At 41.6% G+C, this 18,574-nt stretch overlaps 1 protein-coding gene across 8 annotated transcripts in view; it reads right to left on the bottom strand.

Annotated features, from left to right (window-relative positions):
- Cfap54 (cilia and flagella associated protein 54) overlaps nt 1-18,574 on the bottom strand; it is a 323,915-nt gene that overhangs the window by 61,313 nt on the left and 244,028 nt on the right. For 7 of the 8 annotated variants that reach the window (XR_008221626.1, XR_008221627.1, XM_052753120.1 and 4 more), the window contains 3 exons: nt 13,092-13,262; nt 10,482-10,705; nt 4,566-4,733 (listed from right to left, as the gene is read on the bottom strand). Coding sequence is in view for 6 of the 8 variants with exons in the window: in XM_052753120.1 (XP_052609080.1) it covers nt 4,566-4,733; nt 10,482-10,705; nt 13,092-13,262 (563 nt within the window). In the remaining 2 variants the exon portion in view is untranslated. Of the gene's footprint in view, nt 1-4,565; nt 4,734-10,481; nt 10,706-13,091; nt 13,263-18,574 lie in introns of those variants that run through there. The other variant, XM_052753123.1, reaches the window with a different exon arrangement.

An 18,574-nucleotide genomic window follows, 5' to 3' on the forward strand; every position in this document is an offset into this window, starting at 1 on the left:
AACATACTTGTAGCCACAATGAGCATGGAGCAGTGTGTCTGCTTGTGCCTCCCCTACTTAATATCTTTGTGATCTTGAGCAACTTGTTTAAACATCAATATCTCTGGCTCCTTGTTAGTAAACTGTAGATATGACCATCCCATTCCTTGGGATTGGCTTATTGCACACACCTAGTAGCTATAGTATACATCTACTATACTATTAGCTTATTGTACACACCTACATCTGCAGGAGGACCAGGAGCTAGTTAACTATTTAATCAAGACTCCAAATCTAGAGACAACTGAGAGGAAAGTCCTGGGCAGTCATATGATTCCTGTAACACTCCAGGCACTAACTATGGGTAGCCTAGCTCTTACCTTGCTATCCTGCTAGACTGAGCTGGTCTAGAAAACACAGCCGAGGAAGAGTCTAGGTCTTGTCAAAGACATAAAGACCTCCAAGAAGGCACAGGGCTCCATATCTCTTGCCCCCAGCATAGCTCAAATCAAATCCGGTACTAATTAAACATCTTGAGGATTCATTTCTGTCCAAAGTTATTTTCACTAGTCAGATGGAGTCTTTCTGCCCAGCGTTCAGTGTTTCGCGTGATCAGACTTCCAGAATGTAGTCATGTTTGTCGGTTTGCATCTTCTGTGGCCTCAAGACACCAGGCCTTAGACTGTGTGGCGGCCTTTGAGGCAAGATAGGAGACCAAATTAGGTCTTGATGCCCACAGAAAGGTTAGCCATCAACTTCCTTGTTCTACTTAGCCTTTCCTTGCTATGATAAATACCATGACCAAAAGAAACCTGGAAAACAAAGGGCTTCTCTGGCTTATACTTCAACACCATACTCTAGCACTGAGGGAAGCCAGGGCAGGAACTCCAGCAGGAACTCAGAGGCAAGAACTGAAACAGAAGCCATGGAGGAGTGCTACTTACTGACTTGCCTCCTGCAGCACCCTCAACTCGCTTGCTTGTACACCCAGAACTATCTGCCTAAGGGTGGCACCAGCCACAGTGAATAGAGCCCACCCACATTAATCATGAACAAAAGAAAATGTCCCCACAGACTTGCTTACAGGACTATCTGATGGAGACAATTCCTCAAGTGACATTCCCACTTCCCAAATGATTCTAGCTTGCAGCAAGTCGACAATAAACTAACCAACGCATCTCTGTCAGTCATCACTCCTGCAGAATGCATACCTTGAAGCAAATCACCTTATAAATGTAATTCAGACCTCATCTGGAACCACATCGCAGATCCCTGGTTGTTGAAAGTGGCAGGTAGATGGGGCAGGATAACGATCGAGGCTCTCAGGAGTAACCTTGAGACAAAGCTAAGTCATAAACCCTCTGCCTCTGGATGCATGTTTTCATAGCCGAGCTATGCCTGTTGGTCTGGCTGAGAGCAGCAATTCTTCGATCTGGGATGTTCCTTTGATTTATGTCTCCAGTGGTCATTTAGTTCCTGTCTCGGCAGGATATTAAAATTGTTTGAGAGTTAATTAATTGTAACAAAGATCTAACTCTTGTGTGGTTCTGTTATGTTCTACTAAGGATTTTTTTTTTCAGATAGGCTAGTCTAATTTCTGCTTCCTGTATTTAGGAAGTTAAGATTTTCTAAGTTACAAACTTGAACTTAGTTCTGAAGTTCATTAACTAGAGACATTTATCTCTCTGAATTCTTTTTTTTTAAAAAAAAAAAAAAAAAACAACTTCCTATCTAAATCTCCCAAATGCTGGGATTTCGACTCTACTGAGCCCAGCATCCTTGGCTCCTACTGGAATTTCTGCTTTAAGTAGTCAGTAAATGGGAATGGACTGAGAGACATGAATTTACCATGGCATGCAAATGCCCTATAGAGTCTCTGGAATGTCTGAAGGGCTAAATCAGAGATGAGATTCTATTCATCTTGCCTGAGACTCAGAGCACCTATAGACATCGTCCGAGGAATTAGTGTGTCTCTTGCTTACTTAGGCAGATATACTCTGGAATCGGATGGCTCCAGTCTGTGCCCTTGCCACCTGGTAGTCCTCCATTCTTGGTCTCAGTCTCCTCTTCTGAGAAATGGGATTAGTGATCTCACCTCTCTCATATAGTCACTGTCAAGCTAATAGAAACAAAATGTCTGCCATGCACCCAGCTCAGTACAGTGCTCAATGTGGTTATCATCTAGGATTTTCTGAGTCTCAGTGGCTAGTTACCTGACACCCAACTCTGTATGAACATGCAAAAATAATAAATAGTTGAATGCGCAGAGACACCAATATCTAAAATAATCAAGCAACTGTCAGAAATATCTTCCAAAACGGTAGGAATTTGGGATCTGAGAAGACATAATCATCTAAGCAAATGTTTCTTAGTGATACTTTTTGACAATCACTGCATCTTTTATTGTGTATGTGTGTGTGTGTATACATGTTCACCCCTAAAGAAGGAAAAATGGGGCCGGGCGGTGGTGGCGCATGCCTTTAATCCCAGCACTCAGGAGGCAGAGCCAGGCGGATCTCTGTGAGTTTGAGGCCAGCCTGGTCTACTGAGTGAGTTCCAGGAAAGGCGCAAAACTACACAGAGAAACCCTGTCTCGAAAAACCAAAAAAAAAAAAAAAAAAAAAAGAAGAAGGAAAAATGGACCCAAGGTAAGAAAGGGGAAGCTGTGCTCTGCCTGTTTTCTTGTGCCTTGAGAAAAATTATCCACCTTAAATCAGAATCGGTGGTTGGGGCTCTCCGTCCAACCTGCTGACATCAGTCCATGGAGCCTTTGTTCATTGTCAGACACGGTTGTTTGCGGATGGAACCTTGTTGCCCTAGCGATGCCAGGGCTGAAGGCTCAGCATCTGATTCCTAGAGGAGGACTCCTGTCATCTGACATCAACACAAGGACATCCAGGTCATCCTACACCAGTCTGCCCTCCCCATAAACGACATGATATGGTGTACAATCTAGTGACATGAACATACTTTTAATTTTCAAAGACTAGTGCTTAGATAAACATTCTGTTTCCCCACTATAAAACCCTCCAAACCCTTGAACTTTTAATTTTTTTGTTGGCTTTCCGACAAGTAAGTACATTCTGATACATGATGAGCAATCTATGAAATTCTGTCTTCAACAACATTTATCATGAAACAAAATTTTCACAAAGCCTTTTTTACTGATATGTGATATTCACTTTTTTTGGCTTGTATCTTATTTCTTTTTTAAAAGTGCTACTTTTGAGATAGAGAGATTGGCTCAATAGGAAAAGAGAGGATCCAGATGTGAACACCCATCACACACATAAAAATCCTGGCGCAGCTGCATGCTCTTGAGGCCCCAGCGTTAGAGAAGCAGAGACCAATAGATCCAGGAGCTCACTAGCCAGGCAAGTGCCAAAACAGTGAAAGATCCTTCTCAAGGTAACAACAGAGGAAGACATGATGCCATTTTCTGGTCTCCTCTCACATGCATGCAGTATACACACACATGTGTACACACACACGTACATACACGTGTACACACACACTCGGTGCTATTCATGACCCACTTGTATTGACCCTCTCACCTATTAATATTTGGAGAACCACAATTTGAAAACCACTATAGTGAATTTCCCTGAAAGATATGACAGATACACTATTTTAAAAGTTAGGCAAGGATTTGACTAGGAAAGAGGGGAAGAGATGGTATGGACAGCCCTCCATAGCCATGGGCTCCTACATTCACAAATTCAACCACCTACAGATGGAAAACATTTTTTGTTGTGTCTGCTGAACATGCAAAGCTTCTGTCTTGTAATTATTTCCTACATAATACAGCACAGCAACTGTGCACACATTTCCTTTGTATTGGATGTTATATCTAATGCAGAAATGATTGGAAGTACACACAAGTATGTATGTGGGTCATATGCAAATATGTCATTTCAGTAAAGAGACTTGAGGAGCCATGGATTCTGATATCTTTGGAAAATCCAGGAAGCAATCACCTGTAGATAACAGGGATGGCTTGCTTTAAAAGATATGACACAGCTTTAAATAGAGCTGCGAAGTGATAAGGTAAATCTCTTTTTGTCAGAATAGGGAATGCTGTCTAATTGACCCAGAGTTAGCAGGCCAATTATAGGAGAGGGAGGGTGGAGGGTAAAAAAAAAAAAAAAGAATGGGCCTGAGAGGTTTCTGATTTGACAGAGGTCACGTGAGTCAAGGAGGTGCAGAAGCTACCAGAGGCAGCGCTGGAGGGGACAGAACTTATGTGCTGGAGAGTGCAAAAGGAGACCAATGTGGGAGACAAAAACCAAATGCAGATGCCAGACAAGGAAAAGCCCCAAGGCTAGCATTCTATGGGAAAATGCCTGAGGCTCTTCTTAGAGAAAGCAATCATTGGAGAAATTCTACAGTAGAAGGTCTCTCGTAAAAGGTTATATTGACCAACTGTTCCACTTTTCAAAGCCTGACCCACTTTCAAGACTGCCCGAGAATCTGAATCACTGCTCCATCGTCCGTCGTCAAGGGAATGATACCCACTACTGCTTTAGTTGGGGTGTTCTAAGCCTTATCTCTGAACGGAATATTGAACTCCGTCGGTGTGTGCATACCATGGGTTCCGCATCCTTTGGAGGTTTGTCCAGGGGAGGCATATACCACTGAAAGCAGAGTTCTTTGTTTAGTGCCTGCGCTGCCATTTCTGACGAGGATTCTGTATAAGACGGACTGCCAAGGAGCTTCCCAGAGATATCAGACTGCACGGAACTGTCCCGATGAACCTAGGGAACAGGAAAAAATGAGAAACCACGTCAGTACAGTTGCTGATAATGAGCTCATTCAATATTTAAAGTAAATTAACTGGCTACATTAAAAAGTTCTGGGAATTGTCTCGGCTTGTTTTAGGGAAGGAGACTTTGAAACTGCCCCTAGATTACCATAGAATAAATTCTCATGTAATAAACAATGCTTTAAAGACCTCCCGGACTCAACACATGTCTTTTACTTTAATAAAACTTCCAGGGGGGGAAATACCCTGAAACTTGTTGCTAAGAAATACCTATTACATTGTTTCTGCTTTACACACCGATGAGGAGATATCCAGAGTGTGTGCTTCGAGTGCCAGTGGCACAATTGGTTAGCACGTGCTACTTGCACAGAGTTTGTGCTCATAACTTATGCTATTAAATGGTGGCACCATCCATAAAAGATGACATTTATTTCTCCCTAAAAGGCTGAAGTCCAGTTCCTTCCTTCTTTCTTTAAATCAATGGGGTTGATCTGTAAGTTCAAGTCCTCAGTGGGATCTCTTAGGAAATTCGGTCACTGGGCCAGGAACACAAATGCAAAGAATGGAATTGAGAACTTCATCCTTTGTTTAAAGGGTTGCTGAAGTGACTGAGGGAGCATAAGATGGCTGATGTTTATCACCTAAACAGCAGGCCAGCCAGGGAGAGAGCAATACAGAGAACAGAACCTCAAGTCTGAAAAGAACCATTAAGCGGATGGTAAGTTGTTTTCAACATTAATTTCTTTTTCTTGCTTCCAAGATTGCAGTGCAGTAACTGGGAAGCAGTTTCCATGACATCTAAGGCACCTCAGGGGCTGATGACCAAGCAAGACACATGGACGCCAGAGGCAAGAGCTAGAGGCCAATCTGTTCCTCCCATCATGCCTGAGCTTATTCGAGCTTGGACTGTGAGTGCAAGTCTTCAGAATGAAAGCAGAAATGGGAAAGACCCTGCACCTCAAGCTGTTCACTGGTAAAAGGAGAAAGATGTTTTGATTGAAAGGTAATACTAAATAGGAAACTTTGCAAAATGATCTAGAAGCTATCAAAAAAAAAAAAAACAAACACCCTGCATACTGAAGAGTGGTACCACATCGCACAGTTCATAAAGGGGATGGAGTAAAGAACTGTTTCAAAAGTGAATTTCTCCTATGAGGAGATTTCCTGGGTTCTGACAATTACTTTTACAAAGGATTCATATTCATAACTAGGTCAGTATAGAAAAATAAAAATCAGTTACCTTTTACTTCAACACGTGATAATTAGAGCAATGTTTAATAAGTATAACCTACATCAACGTCAAACTGGGCCAATGGCTCAGTTATCAGGGCTTGCTTCATGAGCCTGAGGACCTGAGTTTACTCTCCAGAGTCCATGTGAAAACGTGGGGTACGGTGGACTATGTTCGTAGGACCAGTGCTGGGAGATGGAGACGGTTGGGTCCCTGGGGCTCACTGACCTAGAAGTAAGTGCCAGTCTAGTGAGTGATCCTGTCTCTAAAGCCAAGGTGGTTAGCTGCTAGAGAATGACAAATGTCCTTCACATACAAGTGTATATATGTGCACACCCACAATGCACATACCCAAACATACACACTATCAATATGAAAACATACACTTTCCATATCTTTAAAGCATTTATAGTATCTAGTTGCTAGTGAGATTAATTATATATGTATGCATATATATACATATACATATACATATACATATACATATACATATACATATACATATACATATACATGCACACACATAAATGGCGAGTTACACACCAAGTACTTTTTATGTTTTCTTAATTCTTTAAAAGGAATGAGATAACAGACCTACCATCCTATCAAAACTAAATCATTTCAGTTAATCAAATCTTTGGAATCCCCCGGGCTGCCTAGGCACTCAGTCCATAAGCATGCAGAACTCGGCACTGTGCACGATTTTAATCATCCTCTATTTGGGATCTCTAATGTGATTTGTTCGGTGCCTTTGTTTTCCATCACAAGCTCTAATAGATACAACACAACACCCAGCAAAGACGGTTATGGAAAGGGACCTACATCTTGATGGGGAAAACACAGACTGAAGTATCAAAGTAAGGAAATAGTTTGATTGAAGTAGCCTCCCGGGTGATTAAAGGCTCAAAAATGTTATTATAAAAATCAACCAAGCTTGGAGATTATATATATATAAAAAGAATCCCCCAAGGCTTCATGCTCGTTAGTTACCTACCCCAGTGAAATGAACACATGATTAGGTACCTTGCACCTGTCAGGCAAGCGACAGTGATCTCAGAGCTGATTATCCTGGGATAGTGTTACACTAATTCTATAAAAACAGGAGTATACAGGTGAAACAAAATCTTCCATAACGCCACTACCACAAGAAATGTCAGAGGGATGTAGACCGCATCTAAAGTTCTCCTGAGGAACTCCATCCTCAGAATGAAGTCATGAGGGGCCAGGTGGCCCTCCATACCAGAACAACTGGGCCAGTAACACTTTCAAAAGAGACTTCGGTCATGCGCATTAGTTTCTAAGGTTGTGTTCAATGTGCACAAGAGCGGAGTGACTAAGACACTGTTCTCAGCCTTCAGGTCCCGTCCCCTGTCCTCTGCTTCCAGAGCCAAGGTATAACCAGGCAAGATGGTGGAAACCTATAATCCTACCACTTAGCAGACTGAGGAAGGAAGACACTTGTGAGTTTGAGGCTAGCCTGAGCTACAGAGTAAGTTTCAGGTAAGACTGACCTAAAGTGAGATGCCGATCAAAACAAACAAATAAACAACAAAGAACTGAAAAGAAATCCCAGGTGTCTAGGACATACGCAATAATCCACATAAAAGTCTCAGTTCCATAGAGGTGAATCAGAAGCTAGTGTTGGATGGGCACCCCATAGCTAGTGCTTCCCTCCATGATATGTGTGCTGTTGGGCAATCTTGCTGGTTTGCTCCTCCCTCTCATGATCCATGAATTTGGGAGAAACATCTGCAACATGCACATTTCTGCTTTTCTTGGGAGTGAACTATTTGTTGGTTGGACATTCTTTGTTCCTTCGTGTGAGATTTGATGGATCCTGATGTGTTCCAACACTATGTGAAGGGCAAGGAAATCCACTACAAGCAGAGCCCCTCACCAACACATAAGAAGCCACACTCTACAGTGTCAATGCTGTGATTCATAGAAGTGAGTAACTTCCCTCTTGCAATTCTCAATGAGCTAGAGTTCAGTCCAGAATGGGGTGGTGAGTATTCCGAATGACAGAGTCCTTCTGTTTCTGGAAAGATGGGAGAGTCCTTTGAAACATCTTCCCACATGATTCCAACATATTACCTCGGGGATAATTCCTTGATGATTTCTTTATCTGGGTTCATCTTGAATTATTGTTGTGTTGAAGTGGGGTTACATTGTGCAGCCTCAGAGGCTTTACCAGATAGCCCAGGCTGACAGAAAAATTCATGATCCTCCTGACTCAGCCTCCTGAGTGCTGGGATTATGGACATGAGCCAACATACTTGGCTCTTTAATAGAGTTCTTAAAAGTTCCTTAATGAGTTTTACCTTGTTGAGAGGGCCAGGCAAATATCATGACAGCCTGCCCTAATAACTCAGTTAAAGACTAGGCTGTGTTTCCTGTTTCTTGGAACTGAGCAGGTAGTTTCTGAGGAAGCCACGAACAAAGGACAATCAATCTCCAACACCCCCAACAGCAAGTACATGGTACTGCATGTACCAGGCCTCAGCCACAGCAGCTCAAGGTGATAACCAAATAAAAAAGGAAAAGCCTGGGACTTGTCCAGTCCTGCCCAAAAATGAAAAGCTGTAGCCTTAACCAGCCCCTGACTAGCACTAGCCAATTAGCACATACTAATATGATTGCCACTTGCATAAGCCAATCATATCTGAGATGACCTAACTGCCTTAGGAACTCCCCTTAGCTGTGCTTAAAAGGAGTCTGCAAGCTCAGCTCCTCTCGGGTCATCACCATTTTGCCCTTGTGTAGGATGGATGGCCCCAGCATGCTGATTGCATATGTAGATGGTGGTCTTTTGTGGGACTTCTCCAGGACCCTAACACTTGTTTTATTATTTAAATGTTTCATGTTAATATGTAATTTATATTATAATTCAACAGTGTCTTACCATGTAGTCCAGGCTGGCCTACAGTTTACAATCCTCATGGCTTAGCTTCCTGAATGTCAAGGTTACAGGAATGCACCACCACACATGGCCTATTACTTCTAAGGTCACAGTTGATTAAAAGAGAAAAACAAAACAAACAAACAAAAGCCAACCAACTAAATCTTTGGAATAAAAAGGCCAGGAGTGTTCTGGAGTATTCTTCTAAGTTTTCAACATTATCTCCCAGCACTGAGGTGCTCACTCCATCCTAATAAGATGTGTGAAGGTTCCTGTTCTAGAACAATGCCACAGCTTCAGGTCACTTCCCTGGCAGAGCTGGCAGCAAAGGCATGGACATGGCGGGTACATGGAAGTCTCTCATAGTAAACACTAAAGAGCTAAATGGGAGGTTCAAAGATAGAGTTAATTCAGAATAACTGAACACCTTCTACTAACTTCAAAAGAATCCATGCAAGCGAAATAATTTTGTCTCTTCATAAATATGTACCAGATGCTCACAGCTAAATAAAACTCCACTGTGTATTCGCTTTACATCAGATGAACCTTTAAGAACACAAATGACCACAAATGCTAGTTGGGCTATGGGAAAAGGTCAACCTCTGTCGGATCTTGACACTCTTTCCTGTGCTATTGAGGTTATAGTGAGAAGTGTCTTGATTATACTTAAACCATCAAATATTCTCCCCGTGTTTCCTGTAGCAATTTAAAGTAAAACCATCAATAATCCATTTTAATTTTCACACTCGCCTTATGATGTCCCTTAGAAAGAATCTCTAAAGTAATCTAACTTCCTCTTGGTCAAACCTAAGATCTGTTTCTCTACTGCTAGATCAAGTCTTCACTCAGGGGCTCTGATTTTCTACATTATCTGTCTCTGTCAAGTCAGTGTTGCTTTGGCATACTGCAGGAATTCAACAAATGTTTATTGATTGTTACATTTCAAGTCCATATTCCTATTTTTGAAATGACTTGTTCAGTATAATCAAACTCTCTCATTTCAGTAGCTTGCTTAAACATTCCTATTTCTCAAGACCATGATGATTTTAAAAGTAACTCCTGAAACTTCATCTTTTTATGTCTTGTCAATGGGAATCTCTAAAGTTTTCATATTACATATTTTGTAAAAATCCATCTAATTTAATAGACTTTTCCCAAATAAAAAGTTCTCCAACTCTTAATTCATCTAAAACTTTTACTTCTTTAATTTATTTATATTAACTGTTGTGAGAAGTACAATGAATATTTTACACATTTAAAACAAATAAAAAAGAACTTGGGTGTGGATTTAGAAAGACTCATATTAGGTTATAGCAAAGTTATAATATTGGAATTTGCATCAGATCTTAGCAAAATGGCTGCCTGAAATATATTGATTTTCAGGAATGGAGAAGATTCTGGAGCATTTCCAAGGTCAATGGGAATGACAAGAAAGAAGACTTGAAGTGGGAATCATCCTGAAACCGCAGGGACTTGGTGGTCCTCCTCTGCGGTTCTACAGAAATGAGCCGACTCGGAACTCTGTGCCCCTTGGCGGCTGATGTGTTCCTTTCTGAAACAGGAGGGTGACTCCAAGACAGCTCGTGGAGATACACGTTGTAGAAGCTTACCTTGCCTGATGAATCAAACAGGACTTTCTCTAGTGGGACGAAGTTTTCCACACCTTGAAGAAGTTCCCTTGGAAACCCCTCGATGCATGAAGAAGAGTAGAGTTGGAAGAAGCGCTTCAGGAAAAGATGCATTTCTTTTTGGCGCAAAATCAGCTCAGAGTTGAACAGGGATGTGAGGAGCATATCATCGGGCAAAGAAATCCCTGAGACCGGAGTCGCAGATGCTTAGGGAACAGAAAGATCATGGTTGAGGCTCGTGTGAGGGACAGAATGGTCTCAGTCGTGGTATTCGTTCACTGACTGCTAAGGTACACCAACCAGCTAGTGTCTCCCCAGGTCCTTGCTCCGTGGGATTTATATGCGAGTGATTTCGGATTGTCACAGGCTTCAAGGGAAATCTCAGAGACACACAAGAATTTGTTGCTGGTTGTAAATGCTGAGAACTGCACCATCTGTTCTGTCTGCCTGTCTTATTTTGGGTTCCCACAAAACAGACCCTGTCATGGAGATTTAGATGTGTCATATTCTTCTGAAAAGGGATCTCAAAGACCTTTGTGGATGGTTCAGACAACTGCGGCCAAGAGAAAGGGAGCGTTAGAAGGGTGAAAAGGTGAATAGGGGCAGGCCCATGGGAAACAAGGGATGGGTCCTGCTAAGGTCTTCTGTGGGAAACACAAACAAACAAACAAACAAACAAACAAAAACATGAAGGACAATCTCCATTAAGTGGAATGCTCCTCTACTGTCTCTTCCTTATTGGTTAAGGTCACCGCTGGGTGTGGGGAGCCTTGGCACATACAGGTTATGTTTACAGGCTGGACAAAACCTTAAGAAAGCCCAAAGGGTAAAAGCAGAGACAGGAATGCTTCTGTGGAAAGTGCCAGCTACTGGATTAGGTGCAATGGTCACTGGTCACTGTGGTGGCAGGGGATCCTCAGGGGTGGCAGGTCAGGCCCAAGTCCACACCCTTGCCCTCTGGGTGAGTTTCTGTCACTCCAGATCACAGCACAATAATCTTTTCAACCCTAAAACCTTCCCCAGTGATAGCTTATCCCCTTGCTAATGCCTGACCTCTGTGCTCAGCCATTCTGTGACTGAGCTTGGTTGCCTTGTTTGCCGTTCAGACACTGGACCCTGTTGTAGAATATTATTTTAAGGTGTGTTCCTTTTTTTGTTGGATTTGTTTAACTCTGTGAAGCTGTGTTATTGTGCCTGTCTAAAACATCTAATGGTCTAATAAAGATCTGAATGGCCAATAGAGAGGCAGGAGAAAGGATAGGCGGGGCTGGCAGGCAGAGAGAATAAATAGAAGGAGAAATCTGGGAGGAGCAAAGATCAAGAAATGAGAGAGGAAAGATGAGGACATTAGGGTCCAGCCACCCAGCTACACAGCCAGCCACAGAATAGAAGAGGCAAAAGGTAGATGGGATAACTTAAGTTAAGGAAAGCTGAAAAGAAACAAGCCAAGCTAAGGCCAGGCACTAATCATTAAGAATAAGCCTCTGTGTGTGATTTATTTGGGAGATGGGGGGTAGGCCTCCCAAAAGAGCCAAAACAACAACACCACCTTGGTGTGGACCAGTCTTTGTTGACTTCATTCATGAGCAATACTAGGTCACTAACTTCAAGGGTCCACAAAAGCATAATAAAACACTAATACTGTCAAAATAATCATGGAAACGGCTGATGTGAGTGGGCTTCACCAGTTTTCCTAGATATTCTTTACAGGGTGTGCTGACTAGTTTCATGTCAACTTGATGCAAGCTAGAGTCATTTGGGAAAAGGAAATGTCAATAGAGAAAATGCCCCCACTAAACCAGCCTGTGGGCAAGCCTGTGTGGTAGTTTCTTAATGGATGGCAGATATGGGAAGGCCCAGCTTCCTGTGGGTGTTGCCGCTCCTGAGCAGGTGGTCCTGGGTGCTATAAGAAAGCAGGCTGAGCAAAACCACAGGGAGCAAGCCAGTAAGCAGCACTCCTCCATGACCTCTGCATCAGCTCCTGCCTCCAGGTCCTGCCCTGAGTGCCTGCCCTGATTTCCCTTAGCAATGGAGTGTGACCTGAGAGTTGTAAACTGGAATAAACCCTTTCCTCCTCAAATTACTTTTGGTCTTGGTGTATTATCACAGCAACAGAAACCCAAACTAAGACATGTGGTGATTTTTAAAATTATAATTAAATATCCTATCCAAAGTCATACATTCCATCTCTTTTACACACTAGATCCTGGAACACATCCTAAAGCCATATTCTATCTTATTCATTTGTAAGCTGTGGTCCCTGGTTTTTAGCTACTTCACTCTATGGACCACTTGGCAATCTTGGGAAGCCACCGGATACCTCTCTGGCATGCTGTTTTTAAACATATGAAAGAAGATAAGTGGAATTTCTACAGACACAAGTTACATTGAAATACTATTCTAGTTGAGGCTCCCTTTATGCCAGGTTCAAATCCCTGAAACGTACAGTAAATCTGATGATAATATCGGAAGATGATATCTGTTGACATCAGGAAGATGTCAAAACAACTTTATACTCTAAGTTAGAAACGTGACCTAAGTAGGAAAAGGAGAATCGCACACGCACACTTTTTAAACCACATTGAGACTCACCTAGCAGCTTGCTCATGTTGTTAATTCTTTGCAGGTGTATGTAGTAGCGAATGAGCAGGATCCAGGTAATATCCACTTTGTTGTAACCCTTCCTTTTCGCATCTGCACTATCATAAACATCTTCATTTAGGTACAGTGAACTACCAGTCTGGAAAGCCACTTGGTAGTTTTCTGAAAGTCAAAATAATAATAATAATAATAATAATAATAATACAATGCTATCCTTTCCTTGGAAGAAATCTCTGCACAGGGTCTGGGGTGGGGGTGGAGAACACAACCTATAAAGGAAAGATGGTTACATGAGCGTATGTTGAATGTTTTTAAAAAAATGTGTATCACATAGGTACCAAACACAATGTTAAAAAAAAAAAAAAAAGACTGGGTGAAGATATTCAGCACATGTTTTGCTGATGCTTCCTTAAAAACAAAGATTTGTTTTTATTCTATATGTATGAGTGTTTTGCCTATATGAATGTGTGTGTACCACGCCCATGCCTGGTACACACAAAAGCCAAGGGAAGGTGCCAGATCCTCTGGACCTGGAGTTTGGGGTGGTTGTGAGCCACCATGTGAGTGCTGGAAACTGAACCCAGGTCCTTTGCAAGAATACCAAGCACTCCCGACTGCTAAGAAAACCGTCGAGCCCCAAAATTGTGTTATTTATTTATTGACGGTTCTGGGACTTGAACCTAGGGCCTTGTGCCTGCTAAGCAAGCACCCGTCCTCTGAGCTACAGCCACAGCGCCGCTTCTTTTTATGTAGCACATCTCAAACCTTTCTAGCAAACTGATTTTTAAAAAGCCCAACAGCCCAATTTCAATAAGCAGCTCCTAAGAGAGGTGTGCAAAGAATTTCAACAGCAACTGGTAGACCTAAATGACGAAAACTTTTAGCACCACTGAAAAATCGGGGAAATACAAAGTCAAGATGAAATATCCTTTTCTGTCCCTTAGGAACTGACACCGTGTATCTGAGTAGAGTGAGTATGAGTGGTGACTTGAAGAAAATGGAGTGTGCATGCACTTACTCATAGGTTCGACAAAAACAATATGGCAGAGTCTAACAAAACGGACAGTGAAGATGCTCATGCATGCACACAGAGTCTTGCTCAAAGATGTGCCTGGTAGATTTGCAATAGTGAAACTGTGAAACAGAAGACAGTGTACTCCTCTGACGTCATGGAGAGGAAACAGAATGAGCCAGATCCATCCGTAAAGAAGAAAGTGCAGTATGGAGGTGCAGGCCCTGTCTCAACAGCGCTGCTCACTAGTGTGAGAGCTTGAAAATGTCTGTGCCTCACGAGTGTCTGGGCACAATAAGAGTGCCGATGAAGATACACTGCAAATTAATAATGAGCTAATATGCAGATTCGACATGAGAAAGGTAGTTTGGTACCACTGATGCAAATTCGAGGGCGTTATGTACAAACAACAGTTACATATGATAGTTGATCAGGGAACAATAATTGTCTCTGGGGTGAAAGAAATGGAGATGAGCATATCTTCTGTGGGCAATGGTCTAGGCATGTTTTCTTGACTAATAAATTGAACTCCCATGCAATTATTGTTACCAGGGAATGAGGCTTCTCTGATTATCTGTCTAGCTACCTAACACCATCCACCTTAGAAAACAGAAAACCTCCTCATGCTTTTAGAGTACCTTGTAAAAAACCCTTCCTTGAATCCATTTGCCTGTCTCTGTCTGAAGCTATCAGTCACAAACAACCATCAACCAAACTTTTGGACTAGGAACCACACAACTGTCACCATATATATTCTTTATAATATTTTGGAAACTCTGGAGAAAAATTACATGTATTTATAATCTTTTTGCACTAGTCATTACATTTTCAAATTTTATCCAAGCTGCTCATAGGTATAGTTCATTGATTCTTTTTGTTGTTTTATAGTATTCCATTAAATATAGTACAATCTATTTATCTACTCTATTGTTGATAGACATCTGAGTTCTTTCTGATTTTTTTTAGTTTTTAAATATTTATTCTTTTTTTTATTCTGTGTGTATGAGTGTTAGTTTGCATGTTGTGTATGCATCATGTGAATGCCTGATATTCACAGAGGCCGGGAGAGAGAATTGAATTCCCTGTAACTGGAGTTACAGGCGGTTATGAGCTGCCACGTCAGTGCTTTTAAGTACTGCTTCACCTCCCAGCCCCTGCATTTTGCTTTGTTTTTATTTCACTGTTTTGAATAAGACTGGCATGAATATTTGAGAATATATTATTTGACACTTAAGTATACAAAATTACTGGGAAGTAGATCTAGTAGTTCATTTTCTGGTATTTTTAAGTGAATCTTGCCTTTTGCCCTTTTGTGTAAATTTTACAATGTTTATCGACTACCACAAAATAAAACTTGTTAAAATTCTTACTAAAGCTTCATTAAATGTACATACCATCTTTAAAAGACTTACAGGAGTATGCCCCAGTCAGCCACAAACATGACCAACTCTCTCTATTTGGCATAGCTTTTGATGAGTTCTTTATTAATAACTTCTTTTGTTAATCACTAGTAATTTAAGCTTTTAAGAAGTATCTTGCCAGGTAGTGGTGGTGCATGCCTTTAATCCCAGCAATTGGGAGGCAGAGGGAGGTGGATCTCTGTGAATTCAAAGCCAACCTGGTCTACAGCAAAAGTTCCAGGACAGCCAGAGCTGTTATACAGAGAAACTCTGTCTTGAAAAAACAAAACAAAACAAAAGGCATTATCTTTTGAAATCTATAGAAAAAATCTTTCAAAGTTATTTTTTGAACTTCATATGAGTTCACTGTACTGACATTTCTACCCCTCACTCTCTCCCTCCAACTCCTCCATGTCCCCACACTTTGCCTCTCAAATTCATGATTCTGAAATTATTATACACACACAATCTATTGACTCCAGTTAGTGTTCAAGGTTGACAGCTTAAGATTGAATAACCTATCAGGGTGCTTGTCCCTAGAGAAAACTAATTCTCAACACCCCACTCCACCCTCACCCCCTCCACTCAGGAGTCATAAGGATGAGTCCTTATGACATTTTCCTCCACCCACATTGGCATGTTACCTGGTGCGGTCATTTTTACAAGTCTTGTTTAAGCAGACATATTGTTGAGGTTTCACAAACTTGGCTTCCTTATGTCTAATAAGTACTATTTTGCAGCAGTCAAAAATCTTCTCTTTCCCTCTTCCATAATGTTCCCTGGACCTAAGGTGTAGGGGATGTGTTGGGGCCGAGCAGCCCACAGTCACTTGTCTACCCTTTGACCAGTTGCAGTAGTAGCAGCCTCTGTCTACTGCAAAAAGAAGAGTCGTTGATGATGGTTGTGACTTAACAGGTATAATGTATTTAGAGTACAGTTGGATGCTGTATTGAATTAGGAAAATTTAGACTCTCTTCTGGGGTATAGGACCTCTCCAGCCACAGGTTCTTTCCTGGACTTACAGTTCACTTTTATAGAGCAGGGCTTAAGTCCAATTTGACAATTGTTGGTTACTACCAAGGTTTAAGTGCCACTATTACATCATTGGAGACATCTTGCCAGCCCAGTTATTGTGGTAGTTCACAGGCTTTACAGCTGGGTGGGATGGTTGACGTCTTTTCTCTCTTGGCAACTTGCAGAGAACCTTCCAATACTATGTGAACTGATCCTCAGAGAACAGCCTTCCAGGTCAGCAGCAGCTTGATTCATCAAGCCCTGTGACCTAAGGTGTGGTGTCTTCAGCAATAGGACCTTATCTTCAAGTTCTGGGAGGCAACCAAAGGCAACAGTAATAGCCTATGTTTTTGTTTTTGTTTTTGGTGGGGAGGGTATATTGGACCCTAACAACTAAAAGAAAGATATCTCTTACCTGGCACTGGGATTCTTTATAGACAGAACTGTGGCTCCTTTATGGCATAACTTCCTTTAAGCTATGTATGGATGTATATGTGTGGGTATATATCACAAATATGTGAATTATATTAATATATATTTATATATGTATACACACAAACATGCAATGTACTTTTAAATAAGTTTATAAAATGCTTCCTATGACTTTTCAAACATCCTTAGTTGTGGGGCGTTTACCCACCACCCCCACAGTTCCCCAGAGTTTTCTTGAGTGTGAGCAGCAGGAAATATTAGATAGAAGGATTTATTGCGGAGAATCTTGCGGAGATAAACAGAAAATAAAGGATAGCCTCGAGAGGGCCTGGAACCTATTCCAACGGCCCCCGACTGTCTCTGCCCCAGGGTTTTTATAGAGACGCCAAGGGGTGGAGCAAAAGACCTCCTCCCCCAGCACAGTCAAGTGCAGACCATCCCAGACACCTGCACTCAGGCCCGTGGTCCTAATCATCCTCTATGTGGACCTGCTGGGTAAAGCCACGAGGAACCCGAGACCGGGCTCCCACACTTAGTGTTATTTATCTCTTTTTGCCTCTTGCTCTGTTACCCTCCTTCCCCAGCCCCGATTAACCCTCCCATGTTCCCTCTTTCCCCTTCTATCACACCTGTGTTCCACTGTCCCCCTCTCTGGACCTCCTCCTCTGTACCGCCCCATACTTCCGATCTGCTTTCCTGGCTTCTGCAGCTAAATTATATGCTTTGTCTATCTGCATCTGGGTTACTGCACTCATACAATATTTTCCAGTCCATCCATTTACTTACACATTTCATTTTTCTTTACAGTTAAAATTCCATTGTGTGTGCATGTGGGTATAACTTCCTTTAAGCTATGTATGGATGTATATGTGTGGGTATATATCACAAATATGTGAATTATATTAATATATATTTATATATGTATACACACAAACATGCAATGTACTTTTAAATAAGTTTATAAAATGCTTCCTATGACTTTTCAAACATCCTTAGTTGTGGGGCGTTTACCCACCACCCCCACAGATATATATATATATATATATATATATATATATATATATATATATATATATATATATATATATATATATATATATCACATTTTCATTAGCCGGCCGCTATGATGGCTGCCTAGGCTGGTTCCATTTCCTAGCTATTGTGAATAGACAGGCAATGGAAGCATCTAAGCAAGTGCCTCTGCAGTAAGAAGTCCAGTGGTACCCCCGGCTCATTTGGAAGATATACTTTCAACTTCTAAGAAATTCTCCACACTGATCTCCAGCAGCTGCACCAGTTTGCATCCCTACAAGCAGGGAACTAGGGTTCCCCTTCCCCCACATTCTGGCCAGCATTTGGGGTCAGTCATTTGCTTGACCCTAGCCATTCTGACTGAGGTGGGATGAAATCTCAAAGCAGTTTTAGTTTATGTTTTCCTGATTGCTAAGGGCATCAGGACATAGAACAGATTGTTAGGTAAGAAAGAACACCTTACATGCAGCAACCCTGCTAGATGCACCTTCTTGTCCATAGCTTGGGGTCCTATATTGTCCATGGCTAACAACAGTTCATTATTCTTTCTTTTCCTCATATTGTTTATGCAAGGTAAAAATGTC

The sequence above is a fragment of the Peromyscus californicus genome, unplaced genomic scaffold (assembly GCF_007827085.1).
Source record: "Peromyscus californicus insignis strain IS unplaced genomic scaffold, ASM782708v3 Scaffold_24__1_contigs__length_46423439, whole genome shotgun sequence".
In the NCBI taxonomy this organism is placed as follows: Eukaryota; Metazoa; Chordata; class Mammalia; order Rodentia; family Cricetidae; genus Peromyscus; species Peromyscus californicus.